General features: G+C 37.4%; 1 protein-coding gene across 1 annotated transcript in view; it reads left to right on the top strand.

The window, feature by feature from the left end:
• Positions 1 to 21,755, top strand: part of COL19A1 (collagen type XIX alpha 1 chain) — a 325,830-nt gene that overhangs the window by 124,372 nt on the left and 179,703 nt on the right. Inside the window, 1 exon segment of the mRNA XM_080665043.1 lies at positions 13,213 to 13,266. Coding sequence (XP_080521169.1) covers positions 13,213 to 13,266 — 54 coding nt within the window.

Below are 21,755 nucleotides of genomic sequence, written 5' to 3'. Positions count from 1 at the left end.
TTTGACATGAATCAGACATCTTTGACAGCTTCTTCTCTATCCCTTAGGACAGTGGTCGGCAAACTATGGCTCACGAGCCACATGCGGCTCTTTGGCCCTTTGAGTGTGGCTCTTTCACAAAATACTACGGCCTGGGCGAGTCTATTGTGAAGAAGTGGCGTTAGAAGAAGTTTAAGTTTAAAAAATTTGGCTCTCAAAAGAAATTTTAATCCTTGTACTGTTGATATTTGGCTCTGTTGACTAATGAGTTTGCCGACCACTGCCTTAGGATAACATGGTCCAGGCTCCTGCACATTATATAAGTCCTAATTATATTTCAAAGCCTAACTTAGTTTTCATGTCCAACACAAAGACTTTCTGACTACAAATGCCCACAGTACATACCTCACCACTGAACCCCTGTGGCTCTAAGAGTTGTGGTCTCCTTTATCAATAATCAGAGCCTGGTCTTCTCTAAACGGCAACTTTGAGTCCTCATATCCCCAATGCTTGGCATAAGGCATTGCATAGAGTTGTTATGTGATCAGTTTCTCTGATTATTTTATACTGCCTTAGTCAATTAAAATTATAAGCCTTTCAATAATTTAATGGGAATAATTTTACTTAGTATGGGGTTTGAGATTCTAAGGTCGGTTAAGACATTTTCTTGTCTTGCATGTATAATTGGATTGGTTTTCCTCAGTCAAGATTTAATGAGTAAAGTTAAATTAAGCCACAAACTTTGTAATAGTAATATTAGTAAAAGTTGTAAAAAAAATAGTACAGAAGCCATACATATAACCTTTAAATCAAATGATAGATCATTTGTGTTTTCTCTCTCTCTCTCTCTCTCTCTCTCTTTCTCTCTCTTTCTCTCCTCTCCCTCTTGTATTTATATATATAACTATATATAATTATATATAATTATATATAAACAAATATTTATTTTTATATACCAGTAATTTGAGAATGTTACTTATGTCATGGCCCTTTATCTCTAAATATTTCATTGTGTATTTTCTAAGAGTAGGGATATTGTCTTACATAATCACAACGATCAGTTTTATAAGTTTACATTAATTCATTGCATGTTTTGATTTTAACAGAAATAAATAACACTTATGCACAGTTTATAAACACATTTCTCAGGCAGCAGCTCAAAATAATGCCAGGAGATAGATGACATTATTAGACAAGTTTATTGATAAGGAAACTGAAGCCCTGAAAGGTTTTACTGGTGTTAAATTCTTCCCTCTATAAATCTTGCTGACTCTAATTGAGTGAGACCTCGTAGAAAGTTTATAGATTTAATGCCAAAGCAAACAGAGAAGAAAACTCTCTAGTCTAGTCCATGCATCCTGGTCAAACAAAAAACGAGTTACAGACAGCATGAGAGGAATGGGTCCTTGGACCTTGTTTCGATTTGCCTGTGATGAGTGTGGAGAGTTCCCTTCTAGATCAGTCATTCTCACTGGATTCCTAGGCAGCAGCTGTGACAGAATGAACTGTCTCTCTCTGATGAGTATAAAGTTTCATCTTTCCTCATCAGCAAAATGAAATGAAATAGAGAATTTTTAAAAGGGCCTGAAATATTATTACATATATTATTATAATGCAGAAGTTTTTACACTAATACCCAGATTACTTTGCAGTTTTGAGAATTCACTCTAGATATGGTGTGAGTTCCAAATCAGCCAGAAGCACTGTCATTTAAGATGCCTTTATTTTATTCAAAATTCCTCTTGATGATGTTTCTTCAGAAATATTTTTAGGAGACCAATGTGTGTCTCTGCCTATGTGCATCTTAGGAGAGGCAGACCAGGCTAATGAGGAATGGGCCTACATTAGCATACCTCACATCCTGCCACTCCCTGCTCATGCTCCATTCACCTGCTCAGACATCAACTTAGGCCTGGCTTCCCTAAAGAGGCACTCTCTTGTTATATCACATTTCCCAGGATTCATTCATTCTCCCTCTCCTCCCTTCCACTTCCCCTCTCTTCTCCTCTCTTCTCCTCCCCCCATCCCCTTTGTCCTCTCCTCACCTTTCCTCTCCCCAAACTGCCTCCTCAGCTAACCTGAAAATATTTTGGGTCATATTATTTGTCATGCCTAAAGTAGTGACCACAATTTTAAGCTAAGTGGGAGGGTGGGCTGTAGCATACCATCTTGCTAGCATGGTACATTGGGACTATTTCTATTTTTTAAATTGGATTGTCTGTCTTCCTATAGTTGAATTGTAGAGAGTGTTTCTTGAAAAACTATTTGTTCTTTTATATACAAAATATGAACCACAATAAGTTTATAATCTATAATTGTTAATATATCTACATGTTTAGTTACTAAAGGAAATTGATATGACTGATTTTATGGAAGTTATTTTGTTAGATTAAGTTCTTCCCCTTGGAGAGATAACTTAATTAGGTTTATGTCACAAAAGCAATTAGGTGAGTAATCTTGGCTCTAATCCATTTAGATAAAAGAATTTCAATTTGTGACATAACAAATAAGTTTATCAAGACAGTCATTTTGAAGCTTTATAAAGCAGGGGCATTGGTCTCTAAAGACAAAATTGTCTCAACCTTTATTTTTATGCATCCTGTATGTGTTAAGTCATGTTTTATTTTTTAAAGTTATCTTTATTGTTGGCAGTATTACATGTGTCTCCTTCCCTCCCCCTCGCCCATTGACCTCCTCCATGTAATTCATAATATAGCACCTTACATATAACTTTTTTCATCTCAGCATTATAACAATACTATTTAGGTAGGTGTAGAAGTTAGTTGCTTTTGCCAGTTAAAATCCCAAAAGGCTATTAATGGGAAAGACTGTGAAGATTCACATAGTTGTAGAGACAGACATGTTATTAGACTCAGACCTCCTGTTTCCAAGTGCCAGACTCAGTTCAGTAGATCACAATTAGAACCTCAAGCTCTGGCTTGGCAGTTTTTGAAAATCTATCATGTTTCTCAGTATATATTTAGCTGCCAGAGACATACTCAGTTACTTCTTTTTCATCATCATAAATAACAACAAAGCAGTAAATTATTATCTATATAAGGTATAAATCACAGATATCTTTAAATCACAGATATCTTTATCTTAGAAAATAATTTATTTAGAAAAGTTCTGTTTTATAACTTATTTGATTAATCTATATATATGGCTTACTAGTATACTATATGTGTGTATTTATAATCAGCAAATATTTTAATAGTTTAAATTACTGAAAAACTAATTATATAAGTTTATTTAAATCTTTACACCTTAATAATTCACCAAAGAAATGTGTTTTGTTTCTGATCTCCTAAATTGAGTAGACTTACTTCTATTGCAATAGAGCTGTCTCCTTATAAAATTTATAAATTTATTTTCTTAGAGTTTGTATTGCTCTTATATATAATATAAAATATATTTGCATTTTATATAAAGTACATATGCAATCTAACAGGGTAAAAGGATGACTGGGAAGCCATGTACATATGCAGGGGAAATCTGAATAAGCCCAGCAAAAAAGGAAAAAGAAAGATTTGACAAAGGGCTACAACATTAAATGAATTCTCCAGCCCATCCACAGCTTGATCAGAAAAGGGTAGAAGCCTTATGGACTTGAGGTGCTAGAACACAACTTCTGACTAAACCCTTGGATGATCACTAAACTATTTGGACACAGAAGTGATGCCAAGGAAACCAGTTTATGTCATGGGAGTCCCAGGAGGAGGGGAAAGAGATAAACAAGATACAAACAAGAACCAAAAACTTCCAAAATTTGATGAAAAATATTAGTCTCTAGATCCAAGAAACTCAATAGAACCCAAGTAAGATAAACACAAAGAGGACCACATGTAGACACATCATAGTGAAACTATGATAAGCCAAAGACAAACAGTAAATCTTGAAAGCACCAAGAAGAGAAAAACATCACATGCATGGAATCACAATAAGAATAGTGGCTAATGTCTCTTTAGAAACAATGAAGACCAGAAAACAGTAAAAATGGCATATTCAAAAAGAAATTGTCAACCAACAATTCTATATCCAGTGAAAATATCTTTCAAAGATGAAGGCAAAAATAAAGAGATTTCCAAATAACAAAAAGTAAAATGAATTTTTGCTATCAGACTTGACCTATAAGAGTTACTAAAGAAATCTTTCAGGCTGAAAATAAATGATAACAGATAGTAATTTGAATGCATAAGAAGGAAGGAGAAGTACTGGAAATTGTAAATATATGGGTCAATGTAAAAAGTTCTGTATTTGTATGCATGTGTGTGTGTATAAATGTATACCTTTTTATTCTCTTTTCTACTTTTAATTTCCTTAAAAGCATATTTTAAAGCAGAACTATAACACCATACGGTTAGGTTTATAGCAGATGGATATAATATATATGACAATAGTAATACACAAAGAGGGGAAGGAAATGAAGCTTAATTGTAGCAAATTTGCCATAGTTTACTGAAATTAAGTCAGTATTAGCTGAACTAGATTGTGATAAGTTAAAGATGCATATTGTAAGTGCTAAAGCAAATACTTTTTAAAACTCTCACAAAAGCTACATACTCATAAGAGAAAAGTAAAATGGCATGCTAAAAATATTTTTAATAAAATGAAGGCAGTGAAAAAAAGACCAAAGGAATTAAAATGATATGAGACATATGGAAATTAAATAGCAAAATAGAAACCTTTACCTAACCCAAGGTCACAAATGATTCTTCTATGTTTCATTCTAGAAATTTTGTAGTTTTAGATTCATATTTGAGTCTAAATTTCATTTGAGTTTGTTTTCATGTGGGATGAGATTTGTGGACTAAAGTTTTGTTTTATTTTTTTTGCACATGGATAGGCCCCATACCAAAATTACATTAAATGTGATCTAAAGTCATATGGGCAGTTTACTTACTCTTAGAAGAAAACTAGGCAGTAGAGACTCCATGTCTGTCAGCTGGACACCTACCCTTCAAGTCACTCATGAGGGGCTTTAAATGCTTGACCTAGATGTTCATGCCTTTTTTTCCATCTTTAAAATGGGATTAATGGGACATTGCATTAAATTTCAATTCAAGAAGAATTTATGATTATATATATTTACATTTATACTTATACTAGAGGCCTGTTGCAGGAAGATTCCTGCAATAAAGGTTCCTGCAGCAGTCTGCTTCCCTCCCTTCTCTCCTGCCCGCCTATTTCCCTCCCTTCTCCCCCGCCCTGCCTGCTTCCCTCTCTTTCTCCACAGCCCTGCTTGCTTGCTTCTCTGCAACTTTGCTTCCTTCTGCAATGCTTGGCTTCCTTCTTCTATGCTGTCTTCAGTCTTTGCTCTGCTCCTGGATATGCAAATTAACCACCATATTGGTTGGGTTAATTTGCATATTTGCTCCTGATTGGCTGGTGGGCGTGGCTGGTGAGTGTAGTGGAGTGATGGTTAATTTGCATATTACTCTTTTATTAGATAGGGCTAGAGGCCCAGTGCATGAAATTCGTGCACAAGAGTGTGTGTCCCTCAGCCCAGCCTGCACCCTCTCCAATCTGGGACCCCTTGAGAGATGTCTGACTGCCCGTTTAGGCCCGATCCCGGTAGGATCGGGCCTAAACAGGCAGTCGGACATCCCTCTCACAATCCAGGACTACTGGCTCCCAAATGCTCGCCTGCCTGCCTTCCTGATTGCCCCAAACCGCTTCTGCCTGCCAGCCTGATCACCGCCTAACCACTCCCCTGACATCATGATTGATGCCTAACTGCTCCCCTGCCAGCCTGTTTGCCCCTAACTGCCCTCCCCTGCAGGCTTGATCGCCCCCAACTGCCCTCCCTTGCAGGCCTGGTCCCTCCCAACTGCCCTCCCCTGCTGGCCATCTTGTGGTGGCCATCTTGTGTCCACATGGAAGCAGCCATCTTTGACCACATGGGGGAAGCCATCTTGTGTGTTGGAGTGATGGTCAATTTGCATATTACTCTTTTATTAGATAGGATTTATGTATTTATTCACAATCACCATAATGGCCCCAGAGCTGGAAGGGCAGAGGTCTTCTGAGGTCTACAGCTGAGAAAAATGCCATTCAGAAATCTTGGCTTCCAGTGCTGTGGGCCCATCAAGTCAAAAGAATTTTCAGGGACAATGGAGCTAAGCGTCCTTGTCAGATTTTTAAGATCCATTCTATTTTTTTGTTGTTAATCCTCACCGGAGGATATTTTTCCATTTATTTTTGAGAGAGAGGATGAGAGAGGGAGAGAGACACACACACATCGATTGGTTGCCTCCCACACACATGACCAGGACCAGGGATCGAGCCTGCAACCAAGGTATGTGTCCTTGATCAGAATCAAATCTGGGACCTTTCAGTCTTCGGGCCAACACTCTATATACTGAGCCAAACTGGCTAGGGCCATTCTATTAACTTATGAATCCATTCAATAATCATTAATTGAGAAACTACTGTAGTTCATTTTATTTTTTTAACTGATTTTAGATTTTTAAACTGATTTTAGGAAGAGGAAGGAGTAGAGAAAGAGAGACAGACAGACAGACATCAATGTGAGAGAAACATCAATTGGCTCCCTCCCACATGTGCCCTGACCGGGGATTGAACCTGCAACCTGGGCATGTGCCCTGAATGGGAATGGCACCCACTACCTTTTGTGTACAGAATAATGCTCCAACCAACTGAGCCACACTGGCCAGGGCAAGGAAGTGCTATAGTTTAGCTCTTGCACTAAGAGCTAGAGATAAACCAGTGAATAAGGAGAATGCAGACCCAGTCCTCAGGTGGTTTAAATTCTAGAGTGGCCCTTTGGAACCGAGGGATCTGTGCAAAAGTGCAGGGATCTGTGGAGAGAGTGGCAGGGAGAAAGGCTTTGCCCTGGCCAAGGCAAGTTGAGCTGCTCTCTGCAGGACTAGGTTAAACCTCATCAAGCCTGTTGCTGCTCTTCATCTTTAATCCTCTCCTATGTGGTGAGAGAAGCTATGTGAGACATGATTAAAGCTCTTGGGAGATAGAGTTTTAAGTCCAGCAAAGTGATTTAATCAAAGAACAGGTAGAGAAAGAATTAAAGGGGGCAAAATCAAAGGAGGTTGTATTTTAGATGGTGCATTAGTGAACTTGATATCCATTTAAACGTATTGAGTACTCTAAAAATCATCTCCTACCCCCAGTGAAGACAACTCTGTCATGGGGGTGAAAGTCTGTTGTCATGGATGGAACAGCTTGGCTCTCTTAGCACTGGGCTGGGTCTTATCTCAGACTCAGTTTCCTACTGTGAAAATGGAATAGCAGGTATCTTTAACAATTTCCTCCTTTATCACTTGTAAAAATAAAATAATATAAAAATAAAAGTCATATGGGAATACAAATAACCTGGTATAACTAAAACAACTTTTAAAGAAAAATCTGAAGGACTAATACCATCAGATTTTAACATTTACCATAAAGATAAAGTAATAAAGAAAGTGTCATGTTAGTGTAAAGATAGACAAATAGACAAATGGAAAAGAATAATTGCCCACATATATATGGACAATTTACTTTTAAAAGAGGTACAAAGACAATTCACTAGATAATGGATAGTTTTTTTTAACAAAACTGTTGGAACAATTAAATATTAATTTTTTAAAATAAAAGACTTTCAATTCACATCTGTCACATTATTCATTACAGGTGCATTTATACAATTTGTAAAATAACTAAATTTATTTATAAATAAAGTCTTAGATATGACACTAAAAAGATAATCCATAAAAGAAAAAGTTTATAAAAAATTATGTTAGAGTTTATAAAAATTTAAAATCATTTTTAAAGATGCTGCTAAAAGAATGAAAAAACAAACCACATTGGGAGAAAATCTTTGCAAATTACATATATCATTAAAGGGTTTGTCTCAAAATATATAAATGACTCTAAAAAAATCCCATTTTAAAAAAAAAATGAATAAATAATTTGAATAAACACTCAATAAACACATGAAAAATGCTCAACATTATTCATTAAGGAAATGCAAAAGCAAAAAAAAAATTAAAATCCTTGGAAATGTTTGTTAATTTAATGTTGATGTTTTTTATGGGCAAATACATATATCAAAACTTAACAAGTTATACACATCATATATGTGTAGTTTATGGTCAATTATGCCTTAATAAAGATGTAGAAAATTTAAAAGTTTAAAAATACCATTACAAAAATAAAAAGCCAAACTATGTTTTGGGAGAAAATATTTGCAAATTATATATCTGATAATATGTAAAGAACTTGTATAAATACTATGTAAAGAACTTTTACAACTTAATAATAAGTTAGGAAAATTAGTTAAAGATGAGCAAAATATTTGAATGGGCACTTCATCAGAGAAGATATGTGTATGGCTAATAAGCACATGAAAAAAATCATTAGTCATTAAGAAAATGCAAATTAAAACTGCAGTGAGGTATCACTTTGCACCCACTGGAGTGGCTGTAATAAAATAAGACTGACAATACCAACTGTTGGTGAGGATTAGTAGAAATTTGAAACCCTTATACGCTGATGATGATAATGTAAAATGATACAGGCACTTTGGAAATAGGTTTGGAAGTTTCCTAAAAAGTTAAACATGCACTTATTATATGATCTGGTAAGTACACTCCAGGATATTTATTTACCCAGGAGAAGTTAAAATACATGTCCACAGAAATACATGTATGTCATTGTCCATAACAACCTTATTTAGAACTAGAGGCCCAGTTCACGAGATTCGTGCACTCGGTAGGGCAGCCTCAGCCTGGCCTGCACCTTCTGGCAGTCCAAGAGCCCTCAGGGGATGTCTGACTGCCGGGTTAGGCCCGTTCCTGGGGAGCAAGCCCAACCCAGCAATCGGACATCCTTAGCGCTGCTGTGGAGGCAGGAGAGGCTCCTGCCACTGCCGCTGTGCTCACCAGCCATGAGCCCAGCTTCTCGCTGAGCGGTGCTCCCCCTGTGGGAGTGCACTGACCACCAGGGGGCAGCTCCTGCATTGAGTGTCTGCCCCCTGGTGGTCAGTGCGCATTATAGTGACCAGTCATTCTGCCATTCGGTCGATTTGCATATTAGCCCTTTATTATATAGGATAGCTAAATATGGGAAATTGGTGAGTGGATAAACAAAATGCAGTACATATATTCATACAAAGAATACTGCTCAGAAATTAGTAATGAACTACTTATCCTTGTAACAACATGGATAAACTTCAAAACCACTATGCTACATCATAGAAGCCAGACCAAAAAAGGCTGCATGTTGTATATGAAATTTCTAGAAAGAGAAGAGAGAGAGAGAGAGAGAGAGGGAAAGTGTATCAGTGATTGCCTGGACTGTAGATATGATGGGCAACTAACGACAAATTGGGCACAAGAAAACTTTCTGCATGATGGAAGTATTTTAATCCTCCATTGTGGTGATGGTTGCACAATGAAATAATTGTACTAAAACTCATTGAACTGTACATGTAAAACATGTCATTATTATGGTGTATAAGTTGTACTTTAAAGATAAAAAAATATATCTAGTCTGGAAGTAGGAATTTGAGACTCATTAGCATAAAGATGGTCACTATAATTGTAAAAGTGGAGAAGATACCTAGAGAAAGTCCATTGAAAGGGAAAATTTAAGAACCTGGTACAGATCCCTATGGACTAGTAATGCTTAGAGCACCCAGCACAAAAGAAAATGAGAAAATGTGGCTATAGAAGTAGAAAAAAACACACAAATATTATAATGTTTCAGCAAGCAAGTATTGCTCAGAGGGTGCTGGTCAAAATAAAAGCTATAAATGGCTCAAAGAAGAAAACACACCAAAAGGTGTCTAATGGTGGCACCTGAGACCTTGGAATGAGCAGCTTCTGAGGAGCAGGAAGGGTACAGGGTGATCTGGAGTGGACTTCGAAGTGAGTGAGGGGCAATGGAATGCAGACAAGAAGTATGGGAGGTCTGCTTCAATGTTTATCTGAAAATGGAAGGAGGCAGATGAAGCAGAAACTGACAGGAGATGCAAGTGAGAGGTTTTTGTTTCCATAAAAGATTCAACTGTACGTTCCACTATAGTTGGAAAGCAGTGAGTAGGAGGAAGGATGTCGAGGATTCAGAGAAAAGGGCATAAATTTAAACATAAATTGCATGAGAAGAAAGAAGATGGAATTGAAAGCACAGGTTGAGGGATAAGTATTAAAGAGAATGAAACAGTTCTTCTATGCATAAGAATAGAGGGAATGATGGTATAGATGTAAGCGAACTCATAGATTTCAAGGCATCGAGTGAAAGTTTCTTGGATGGCTTCTGTTTTCTCTGTAGGAAGCATGGTCATCTGAGAGTAAGAGAAGAAATTCTAATACTAAGGCTTGAAGGGAATAGAGTAGTTTAACAACTTAGAATGAGATTATCATGAATTTATAATGGTGCTTAACTGCCCAGTTATATAATTTTCTCTAGAATTAGTCAACAGCCTAGGAACAAGAGAGAAGATGGATAGTTGGATTCTCTGAGCTTGGCGTCATTGGGAAGATGGAGAAGATCCAGGGTGTATAGAGTAGTGATAACAGAGCAGTTGAAGGATAGATCTTAAGTATGGACAAAAATGCAGACACTGGGGGCTGATGGACATCACCTTCACTTGGGTTGCCCTGAAACAAGGTTCAAGACAATGCTTGGGCAGGTAGTTTATCTGAGAGGGTTCTCAAGAAACAGGTGTTAGGGGATGGGGAGGATAAGTCAAGTAACAAGAAAAAGTTCATAAAAGGGTGTATTTTAAGCTGGTTGTTATTGTAGGGAACTGGAACTGAGTTATGCTGGGGACCCTCTGAGGAATCATGTGGAATGTGCCTTGCAATTGTCTCGACAGGCTAGGAAATGGACATGGACACATGAATCCACCAACTCCCGTCACTCTTTGGTGGAAGACTGCTTCCAGGGATCTTAAACCCTTCCCCACCACACCTTCCTTCCAGGCTGCCTCTGGGAATGAAAAAATACTCCAGCTTCAGAAACACCACAGTCAGGAAAACAAAGATAGGAAGGAAAGTTGAGCTTGAGGTGAAATGTCGACAGCTTCCATAGGAACTGAACACCACAACTTGAGCTGAAAACTGAAGGAAGTTTAGGGCATGTGGTACAAGATCAAATTAGACCAATTGAATGAAAGTCCCTATGAATCAAAGTAATTGAGCAAATAACTTGAGATAATAGGAGGAGTTCTTTGACCGTGTGAAAGTTACATATGTCCTCTGAGATGTTCATTTATCATCAGTAAATGGAAATGAGAACCCCCACTTATAATTACTGCTAGAATTTAAAAGAGTCCTTACTATGCAAGCACTTCACGTGGAGTCTGGCATGTAGGAAGGAATATAAAACAGGAGCTAGTATATTATTGCTGGTATCTATTGAAACATTAGTAATGCTAGTCACTACTGTACCTGCATAATGGATTATAATTGATTAATTCAACCTCTATAAAAAGGTTTCACTACTTACCTAAATGTAATAGTTTAAATACCAAAGCATTGTGGTTTTGTTTGGAAGGACATTAACTTTTCAAATAGTTTTGAAATTAGTTTCATCAAAGAATAGACATTGAAAAAATCTTAAATGTAATCTAATTCCCATTCATCCTCTTTCCTTTGGTTGGGATTGCACTTAAGTTTCTAACAGTCTAGAATGATTTACTGTATTTTCCAAGAGATGTTCTGTTGGGTTGGTATTTTTTTTTTCTGCATTTGAACTTATCCAAACACTGAGAAGCAATCTAAATGCATCTACTCTCCAACAACCTCTGGTGGCAAATAAAATTTCCTTTAATTCTAGCTTAAATCTGTAGTGCTGTGTTTTTACTCATTTTCTTCCTAGCGAATAAAAAAGGAACAGCTGGTTACTATTGTCAATTTTCTTTTGTTTAGGAGTTATTTAGTATGCATGCTTGAGTATCGTTTTGTTTTTGTCTGGATATAGAACTCCCCCTGCTTTCTTCCCCCGCCCCCGCCAAAGAATGATAAAATTTACAATGGAGGTGCTTTAGAGTTCACCGTCCCAAATATAACCTGATGAATTAATACCAGTTAAAATATTAATGTCATCTTGCATTTCTTTTTTATTGCTTGTAGTAAATTACCTGATATATCCTTTGCTCAGTTACCAATTGGGATATTATTCTTTTTCTTATGTATGATAAAAACTGTGTGTTAACTAGTAAGCCACCATATACTCTTTCCCATTTTTTCACTTGCCTTTTAGTTTAATTTGTGGTATTTATTGTTGTCTTACAAGTATATAATTAATATTTTGTCACATATATAGTTTTTTTCTATTATAAATTTCTTCTCTAGGCTCTATGCTTAAAGACATCTTACTTACCATGAGCTCTAAGCTATGTTCACTTATATTTTCTTCTGATCCTTTAATATTTTCATTTTTAAGTGGGCTCTCTAACCTATAGAGAATTAAATTAAAGCCTGCACATTTATTCTTAATAAAGTCCATGCTGTTTATTATAGTATATCATTCCAGTCTGTTGTAGCATTTCATATTACAACTCTGTTACATATATCTTCATGATATATAATATATTAGTGATTCTCAACTGGAGGCAGTTTTGCCCTCTGTGGGAAATTTGGCAATGTCTGGAGACATTTTTATTTTTCAAGATTGAGGGTAGAGGGGCTGGCGGAGAGGCTGGCTACTGGCCTCTAGTGAATAGAAGCCAGAGATGATGCTAAACATCCTACAATGGAGAGGAGAGCCCTAAACAAAGGATGTCAATGATGCCAAGATTAAGAGAACTTGATAAGTGAGAGATATTGATCCACTGGGTACCATTTCTCTACCAGTTTTATACCCACTGTAGTAATATAACCTAGTCTGTATTTCTTTTTCCTACTCGTATTATTTCCTTATGATACAAACTTAGCAGTGAAATCCCTGAGCCAAATGAAATGAACAGATTTAAGACCCTGATATATATTGTCAGATTGCCCTCCAGAAAGTTCCTTGTTGCTTATAGAGGCAAATAAATAATCCTTGTTTTATTTCTACTCTAATCATTTTTATGCAGCTTTTCTTGGACCTTTAAACCTCTCTCTGATTCTAGAACTCAGAATTGTTTTTTAAGGAAATGTTTCTTTCAAAGGATTTAACAAAGTAATCACATGTTTATAAATACCCAAACAGTGTAACTCTTTTGTTTTTTCTTAGTAAAGGTCCTTATATATAATATTTTTCATTGTATAAATTGTTTCTTTCTAGGGTGAACAAGGAGAAAAAGGCGATCCAGGTCTAGCTGGCATTAATGGAAAAGATGTAAGCCCAACTCTCTTTTTTTCTAATAGTCTTTACCTTTTGCTACTAAAATATGGTGGCTACCTGATGCTGTTCATATTCAACTATAAGGATAAAGGCATTTTTCACACGGCTCAGTAGAGACCCAGAGGTTTTAATTTCACTACAGCTTGTTCCTTGCCTTTATATATAGTTGACTGTTGAACAATGTGGTGCCAAACCTTGCACAGTTGAAAATTTGCATATAACATTTGACTGCCCCAAAATTTAGTCGGTTCCAGGGTGTGTGTGTGCGTGCGCACAGAAATACACACACACACACACACTGCCTCTGTGGGTACCAAAATCCGAGGATGCTCAAGTACTCTGTATAAAATGGCATAGATCAGTGGTCGGCAAACCACGGCTCGCGAGCCACATGCGGTTCTTTGGCCCCTTGAGTGTGGCTCTTCCACAAAATACCACAGCCTGGGTGAGTCTATTGTGAAGAAGTGGCATTAGAAGAAGTTTAAGTTTAAAAAATTTGGCTCTCAAAAGAAATTTCAATCGTTGTACTGTTGATATTTGGCTCTGTTGACTAATGAGTTTGCCAACCACTGGCATAGATCAGTGTTTACTGGTGGCCCTCCACATGCATGGGCTCCTAACCACGGATCAGAAATAGTACAGGCATTTATTGAAAACAATCCACATAGCAGCACAATTTACAATAGCTAAGATCTGGAAAACAGCCCAAGTGTCCATCAGTAGATGAGTGGATAAAAAAGCTGTGGTACATTTACACAATGGAATACTATGCAGCTGTTAAAAAGAAGGATCTCTTACCCTTTGAGACAGCATGGAGGGACCTGGAGAGTATTATGCTAAGTGAAATAAGCCAGTCAGAGAAAGATAAGTATTGCATGATGTCACTCATATGTAGAATCTAATTAACAAAATAAATTGATGGACAAAATAGATCCAGAGTCATAGAAGCATGGAACAGACTATCGAATCTCAGAGGGCAGGCAGGGGAGGGTGGGTGGGTGAGAAGAGATCAACCAAAAGACTTGTATACATATACTAGTATTCATAACCCATGGATACAGACAATGGGGTGGTGAAGGCCTGGGGTGGAGGAGGCGGGCTAGAAGAGATCAATGGGGGAAGAGAGGGACATATGGAATACTTTCAATAATAAAGATTAAAAACATAAAAAGAAAATTCATGTACACAACGACCCGTGTAGTTCAAACCCATTGTGTTATCCTTGACACCCCTTTCTTCCTTGTTTCTGGCTTGCATTTTGTCTAGTCTTCCTTTCTCTATCTTTTTGCTTCTTACATTCTGCTGTGGCCTGTGTCCTTACTCAGGGGTCACTTTTCATCCTCCCCCAAACCTCACCTACTGAGGGTCAGTATAGATAAGATCACAGTGGTGAAAAGAAAAGGCAAAAGGGAAGGGAAACATGTATCTGTGTTGCTCACCCTCCCCTGCCGCAGTTCCTCAGCCTCATGGATACCCTTGCCTGTAACACGCTCTGACCCTACTATCTCCTCTCCTTCCTCTTATGACAGTTATTCCTGGAGCTTTACTTAGATTCTTAGGATGAAATTTAAGGCCCAAATCTGGATTTTTCTCTGAAATGTAGATTAATCTTACTTGAGGTCATCAACCTCACCATTTACTATAAATATACTAACTTTACCAGGGAGAGTGTCCACAATGAGAATCGTTTTTTCCCCACAATTTTATTTTTTTACCTGCATGAAAAACGTTTTTGAGTGGCTCTGAAGGGCCACACTACCTGCTTTATGGGTAAAAGAATAACAAAGCTAGATTTGATTCCTTAATGCCATAGAGGAATCAAATCCCTCTATAGCAAACCCCATCTTGTTGTAGCAGGTCATTGCATGGGAAAGGAGGATGATCATTACCATCTTTGGGGCCTTTGGACAAAGTAAGAGATTCACCCCAGTGGAGTGGAGGGTACCTCCAAAGCCCCGAGAGTTAACCTTAGTGGTTAACACTGGCATAAGGCCTGACCCCCAGGGATTTACTCTTACTTCTTGAGAAGTCACATTTGCATCTGTAGTATGACCCTCATTCTTCTTCCTCTCCCCTTTGAAGTCATATTTATACACCAGAGAACAGGAGCTAGCACTGGTGGCTTACAGCGAGGAGAGCCTCTGCCTTTTCTCTGCCTCCTACTGTACATCAGGACTTGCAGTGTCACAGCCCTGGGCCCGTACATTTAAATGGAGCCTCTGATTCACCTCCCATCCCTGTCATTGGAGGTCCATGATGCAGTGGTACCAGTTCTGGAGTGGAAAACCAGGGTCCAGTGTGTGTGCCAGCTCTGCCACCAGCTGAGAAAAATCACTACTCAGGGTCTATAAAGTGATGAACTATGAATAGATCCTCAAGCCCCCATAACTAAGATTTCCTACAAAGAGGTTAAGATTGTACATTTAGAAAGCATGAGGAAATGTAAAGCACCCACGCAGGTTTTCTGGGATTCCTGCTACATGTAAGGCATTGTGGGGACAATAAAAGAGGAAGACAGTTGGAGCCACAGGATGGAAAGTATGTATGTGAGGATGCTTGTCCTTCCTCCTCTGGACAGAGGGGAGATATGGTCCAAGCTGTGTTAAATGAAGATTTGTTTTACAGAGAATTGGGGCCTTTGCCTGTATGTGTGTGTGTGTGTGTGTGTGTGTGTGTGTGTGTGTGTGTGTGTTCTATCATACTCTTCATGAAAGCAAAGACCTTTTCTTGAAATCCCTAGTACTTCATACTTTTTTTGGAGTGAATATATTCTCAATAATTATTTGCTAATGTTTCATTTTAAAAACTGAGAGATTGTTAAAATAGTCTAAAATATAAGTATATGGAGCCTGAATTAGGATAGCAGAGATGGAAGGGAGAGCACACAGTGATATTGCATAGGTAGAATATACAATTTGATTACACTGAAACCTCAAAAATAGCCCAAGATTTTGACCATTCATTATGGGAAAGATATTACCTGGCAGGAAATGTAGTAATGTTGAAAGAAATTAACTATATTGTTGCACAGATAACCAAGCTACATTTATGTGGGCTTCCTGCGATAGATGAGCAAAATACATTTTTAGAAGTTTATTAAGATAACGTTAGAATTGGAATAGAGAAAGGACTATCCCAAATACTTGAATAAAATTGGAAAGAGGCCCGAGGGATTGGAGCCTGAAATATATTCACATTAATGTAAACATTTGGGGAAAACTTTTATGGTGTCTGAAAGTAAGGTGACGTGGCTTTTTAGAATGAATCGATTGATACACATATGCATTTGAGTGCCCATTAAATGCCCAAACACCCTGGCAGCCATTGTCTGAGTACAAACCTGAGTAGATCAACTTGTGGTGAGAGCCCACAGCCTGCTGAGCACGATGACTGTTCCACTGTGAGGAGGAGCTTGGAAGTGTCCTTCCCATGCCTCCAGTCACAGACTGCCATTTCTTTAACATCATCATTGTTCAATGTAGCTCAGTAGGTACATCATAAAGCATAACAAAGCACAGTGACTAGCTTTTCTCAGTTGGTTACTTAATTAAAACGTACATGATATTATTTTCCTTTCCTTAATTTTGCCAAAGATATTTAGGAGTCGTGACTAGAGAGAAATAAGAAAAGTAATGGAAGTTCTCCTCCTTCCCCTTTACCACAAATAGGAGTGAAGAACCAAGTGTGCTGCTATTACAGCATTGGTGGTGGTTGTTGGTGTTTGTCAACTGTTTTCACGAGGAATTTGAATTCAGTCCTCACCCTAGCTTTATGGGCTAGCTAGACAATTTTGGAGTCAAGAAATAAAGGCTTGGAAAATTAAGCACCTTTCTTTTAAAAAATGGTAAAATCAGCCTTTCACCCTACATGTTTAACTGAAAAGTCTCTTATTTTCCCACTAACTCATGCCACCCTTGTTATTGTCCATTTTTCAATGCCGAAATAAACAGACCCTGCAAGCTAAAAATCACTTGGCACTTATGACAGTGACTTTGACTTTCAATAAGCACAGGTACACTCATAGGGAATGAAGGCTATTATAATAGCTATTTCCATTTGAATCGAAGTCAAGCCATGATGGGGATTATAACTTCAGGAATATTCTGTTAGAATGTGTAGTGAATGAACTCAATGGGCCAGCTCATTCCAGCTTCTTTCCAAGTCAGAGAAAATTGGAAGAATTTAATATTCCTACTATATGAACCAAAGGCCCTTTTTATAGTCTTTATTATTACATATACCTTGATATAAATGTATCTTTTAATAATTTCTGTGCAAGCTTTCCTACAAAATGTGCAAGCTCACTTCAGAAAGTGTAAACCTTGTTTAAAAGGGAGGGTGCAGTGGTTTGGTCTCTCTCAAGGGGATAATGTTGGCATTTGGGGCAAGACATTTCTTTGCCATGAGGGACTGTCTTACAAGAGCAGAATGGTTAGCATCCTTGAAGCTCACCAATTAAATGCCAGTGGCAAATCTTAGTCATTAGGACAAAAAAGGCTCTGACATCTTTCTAAGTTCAAGCTTGACTCTCTCTCTTTCTCTCTCTCCCTCTCTCCACCTCCTCCCTCCGTGTGTGTGTGTGTGTGTGTGTGTGTGTGTGTGTGTGTGTGTGTGTGTAAACTGTGGATTGATCTCCAGCATATTTGAGTGTTAGACCAACGGTATTGACTAAACACATACAGTTTAAATATTAAATACTAGAGGCCCGATGCACAAAATTCGTGCAAGGGGCTCGGCCCTCATAGCCCCACCTTCATCCGGAAGGTCGTCCAGAAGGATGTCCAGAAGGTCATTCAGCTGTCTGGTCTAATTAGCATATTACGCTTTTATTATTATAGATTATCATAGATTGCATACCAAATATATAGTTTAAATAATGCATGGCAGACATATATTGAAATTGTCAAATTTTTAAATTGCTACAGTTTAGCCTTCAAAATACAAGACCCCAGCTTTAAGACATTTTAATTTATAATTAAGTGATTTTGATTGTGACCTACCGTGAGACACATTCAATAATGACATCTCTGAGGGAGACTTGAGAGGGAGACTTGCAACATTGTTAATGTGTCCTTTGAAGACAGACTGCTGGGCTCAGATCCCAGCTCAGCCACTGCCTGGCTATCATACTACTTAGTACATTACTTATACTCTCTGGACTCAGTTTCTTCATTTACACAATGGGGTCTTCATATTAATAAAACTTAATGCATAGGCTTTTGCTGAGGATTATAGGGCTTATTCTATGTAAAGCATGTAGAACAGGCCTCACATACAGTAAGAGCTATGTAAACATTTGCTATTTTTAGAAACTATGTTAAATAAAATACGTCTGTCTCTAATAGAAATAGCTATTCACTCATTTGTTTTTGTGGGGTTATATAATCTTAGGAAAGTAGATTTCAATCATTGAGTTTAGTCTCTTCCTCTGCATCTTTATTATTGTCTTTCAAACATCCCTTATCAGAATTACAGCAACTGATGTCCCTAAAATAATCATGTTAATCTCCTTATACCAATGCAATCTATAATCCTGAGTAAAAAATATTGGAATCACAAAGCGAATAACTGGTGCCATTGCTGGGGAGTAAGATGCAGTCGGTGGAAGATGGGTAAAGCATCACCGATGGGTTAAAAATTTTAACAAATAACATTATTTTGTATCATCTTCTGATTTTCAAAAATGCTTCATATCACGAGTAGATCTTCCAATAAAAAATAATTTCATAATCTACCTGCTTTTATAAGTGTGGTTACAATCGTCCTTCAGCTTTCCACTTGCCTTTGGATGAAGTCCTGTCTCCGCATCGCATACAGAATCAACTATTGTACTTTTGAGAATCTTTATATACATGAATTTTATTGAGAACCATGGTAATAAATGCCTACCTTATTCAATATTGAATTCAGAGTCTGTTCCATTTGATTCTTTATTCTTTATGGTGAGCACTATGTCTTTTTCTCCCCAGTATTCAATAACCACTGATAGCAGCACCAGTATGACATGAGGAGAAAAATTGCACTTGAAAAAAGCATTACAGATCTGTTTCTCAGAGCCTATTATGATGCCACGGCCTTAAAAACATTGTACTCTGTCACAGGAAGCCATGAGTTACATGGGCCCACTTCAGTGGCCATAAAAGCAGAAGCTTGACGAAAGCAATACTTCTCAATTGCGTTTTATCCTTATGTGAGTTAAAGCACAATTGTACATATCCATCAACATGAGTACAAAACTCAACTATTGATTATCCATTCAACTTGACTTGAAAAGTAGAAGCAGCATTTATTAAGTACCTACCATGTGCTAAGTGTTCTTACAACATATGATTCTCAAAACAACCTTTCCAGATAACTATTATTTATAATGTATTTTATAGGGAAGCTTAAATAACTTACAAAAGGTTATGCATAAAATGTGACTCCTGCCTGGCCGGCTGGTTCAATTGGTTGAGTGTCATCCATACACCAACAAGGTTGCAGGTTTGATTCCCAGGCAGCACAAATACCTAGGTTGCATGTTCAATCCCCATTACATATGAGAACTCAACTGGTCAATGACTTTTCTCTCAGCCATTGATGTTTCTCTCCCTCTCTACCATCACCATGTCTCAGCCATCCTGCTCCCTTGCCTGAAAAGCTACTATAACTCCTTTTCTGCTTCCACTCTTGCCGCCTTTAGTCTATTTTCATGTTGTAGCGAGTGGTTTATTTTTGAAACACAGTCACATCAGGTCATTTCCATGTTTAAAACAATAAGTGGAACAAAACCTAATAAGAAGGATAGTTTTTGTTCTAAGTACAATGTCTCCATGGGGACATTGTACTTAGAACAAAAACTATCCTTCTTACCATGGCTAGCAATTTGTGTGCCATGACCCCTGGCTAACCTTGACTTATTCTCTAGTTCCTGGCCTGCTTACTCATGACACTCCTTTCACCCTGAGGGCTGTGTGCTAGCTGTTCCCTCAACCCCAGTGCTTTTCCCCAGGATCATTGCACGGCTGGGTCTTTTGAAACAACAAGAGTCACCTCCACAAAGAGACTGTTTCTGTCCACCCCAGCTGAAGTAGTAGTTCTCTCTTCCTTCACGTTTATCACATTCAGCCGGTTGACCTATTTATTGTCAATCACTTTTCTCTTAAAGCATGAGTTCTATAAGGGCAGAGATCTTGATTTTTGTTAAGGAAAAAAAATTATTAAAATGGTAAGGAGGACTTTTTATTCAAGACTCTAGCTTGTACGGGTATTACAATAGGGAAGAGAGATTGTGTTCAACCCTTAATATCACATCTCAAATACGATTTATTTTTTCACTCATCCAAGGTAATGATGAAAGAAACATCGCTATAAGTTACATCCACAAAGGTGTTTATGCAACTACTAAGGGTTTTTTCCAATTAGATGCTGTTTTCATTCATTTTTTTCTTAAAGTATAAGATTACTATTTTCACATACTCTCTGCAACAAGATTTTAAGTATCCAGTTTCTTTTGTTCCTTTAAATTTATCATTGGCTTCTGCATTGAGTAAGCTATAGGTGATGGCATTAGGCATTTTTATTTACTACAAAATGTCAGAGCAGTGATAGCTGGACCCTTCAGGAACAGTAAGATGCCTAGATTTACTGTGCATTGTATGGCTTCAGAATATTTATTTTTCTATTATTGTTCTTCCATCATTCAATGTGTTAAGTACAAGGACAGATATTTTTTCCTATTTACCACACAGTCAGGGTGTGTCTATCTAGCTTTCTTTGTATTTACACTGTGAGTACATTTGGCTGTAGAACTGATCTCCTGTGGTGAAATGTGTTGTGATATTCTGAAAGCTGTCATTTCTGAGTCAAATCAACTTAAATACCCACTAAAACACCCAAGAGTCTAGGAGATGAGATTTATGAATATATTTACTATCTGATATGCTGTATCTTATATAGTTTCATTTGATAGCTTTATAAATCCAGGTTTAAAAAAAAGAGAAATTCAAGAACTAAATCATACTTTAAAACAGAAAAGAGATTACATTTTAGCTTCAGCTTTGTGAGTGATTGGAAAAGAATACATCTTTCATTTCTTTTTCCCCAACAATGAGCTTTCTTGATAGAGACATAAAAATATTTTTTTATTTAAATCTTGAATTTGGGGGGCAAATTAATGCTAAATCAGAGGTATTTACAACATCTATAAATTTAATCCAAAGTGGATACTTAAAAGCTCATATAGATCTAAGTGATATTCTCCCAGATGGTGAATTAATGTAATTTTAGCAGGAAGCAAAGTTGCACAAATATGCACAATGGAGGACTCACACTGATTTAACATATCTGTACCCACCGCAGCGCAGATGCTGCTTGTCATTTCACTGCCTGTTGTCTCTATTGCTCTCTATTCCACACACTGCAGAATGGGGTTTGGGAGCTCAGTAAATTATGATTTATTTTGTGACTAATGACTCGTTAGAAATTGAACCTTTCTGTGCACT

This window comes from Plecotus auritus (assembly GCF_963455305.1).
Source record: "Plecotus auritus genome assembly, chromosome: 4".
NCBI classification, from domain to species: Eukaryota; Metazoa; Chordata; class Mammalia; order Chiroptera; family Vespertilionidae; genus Plecotus; species Plecotus auritus.
This window is presented reverse-complemented; position numbering and strand designations above follow the sequence as displayed.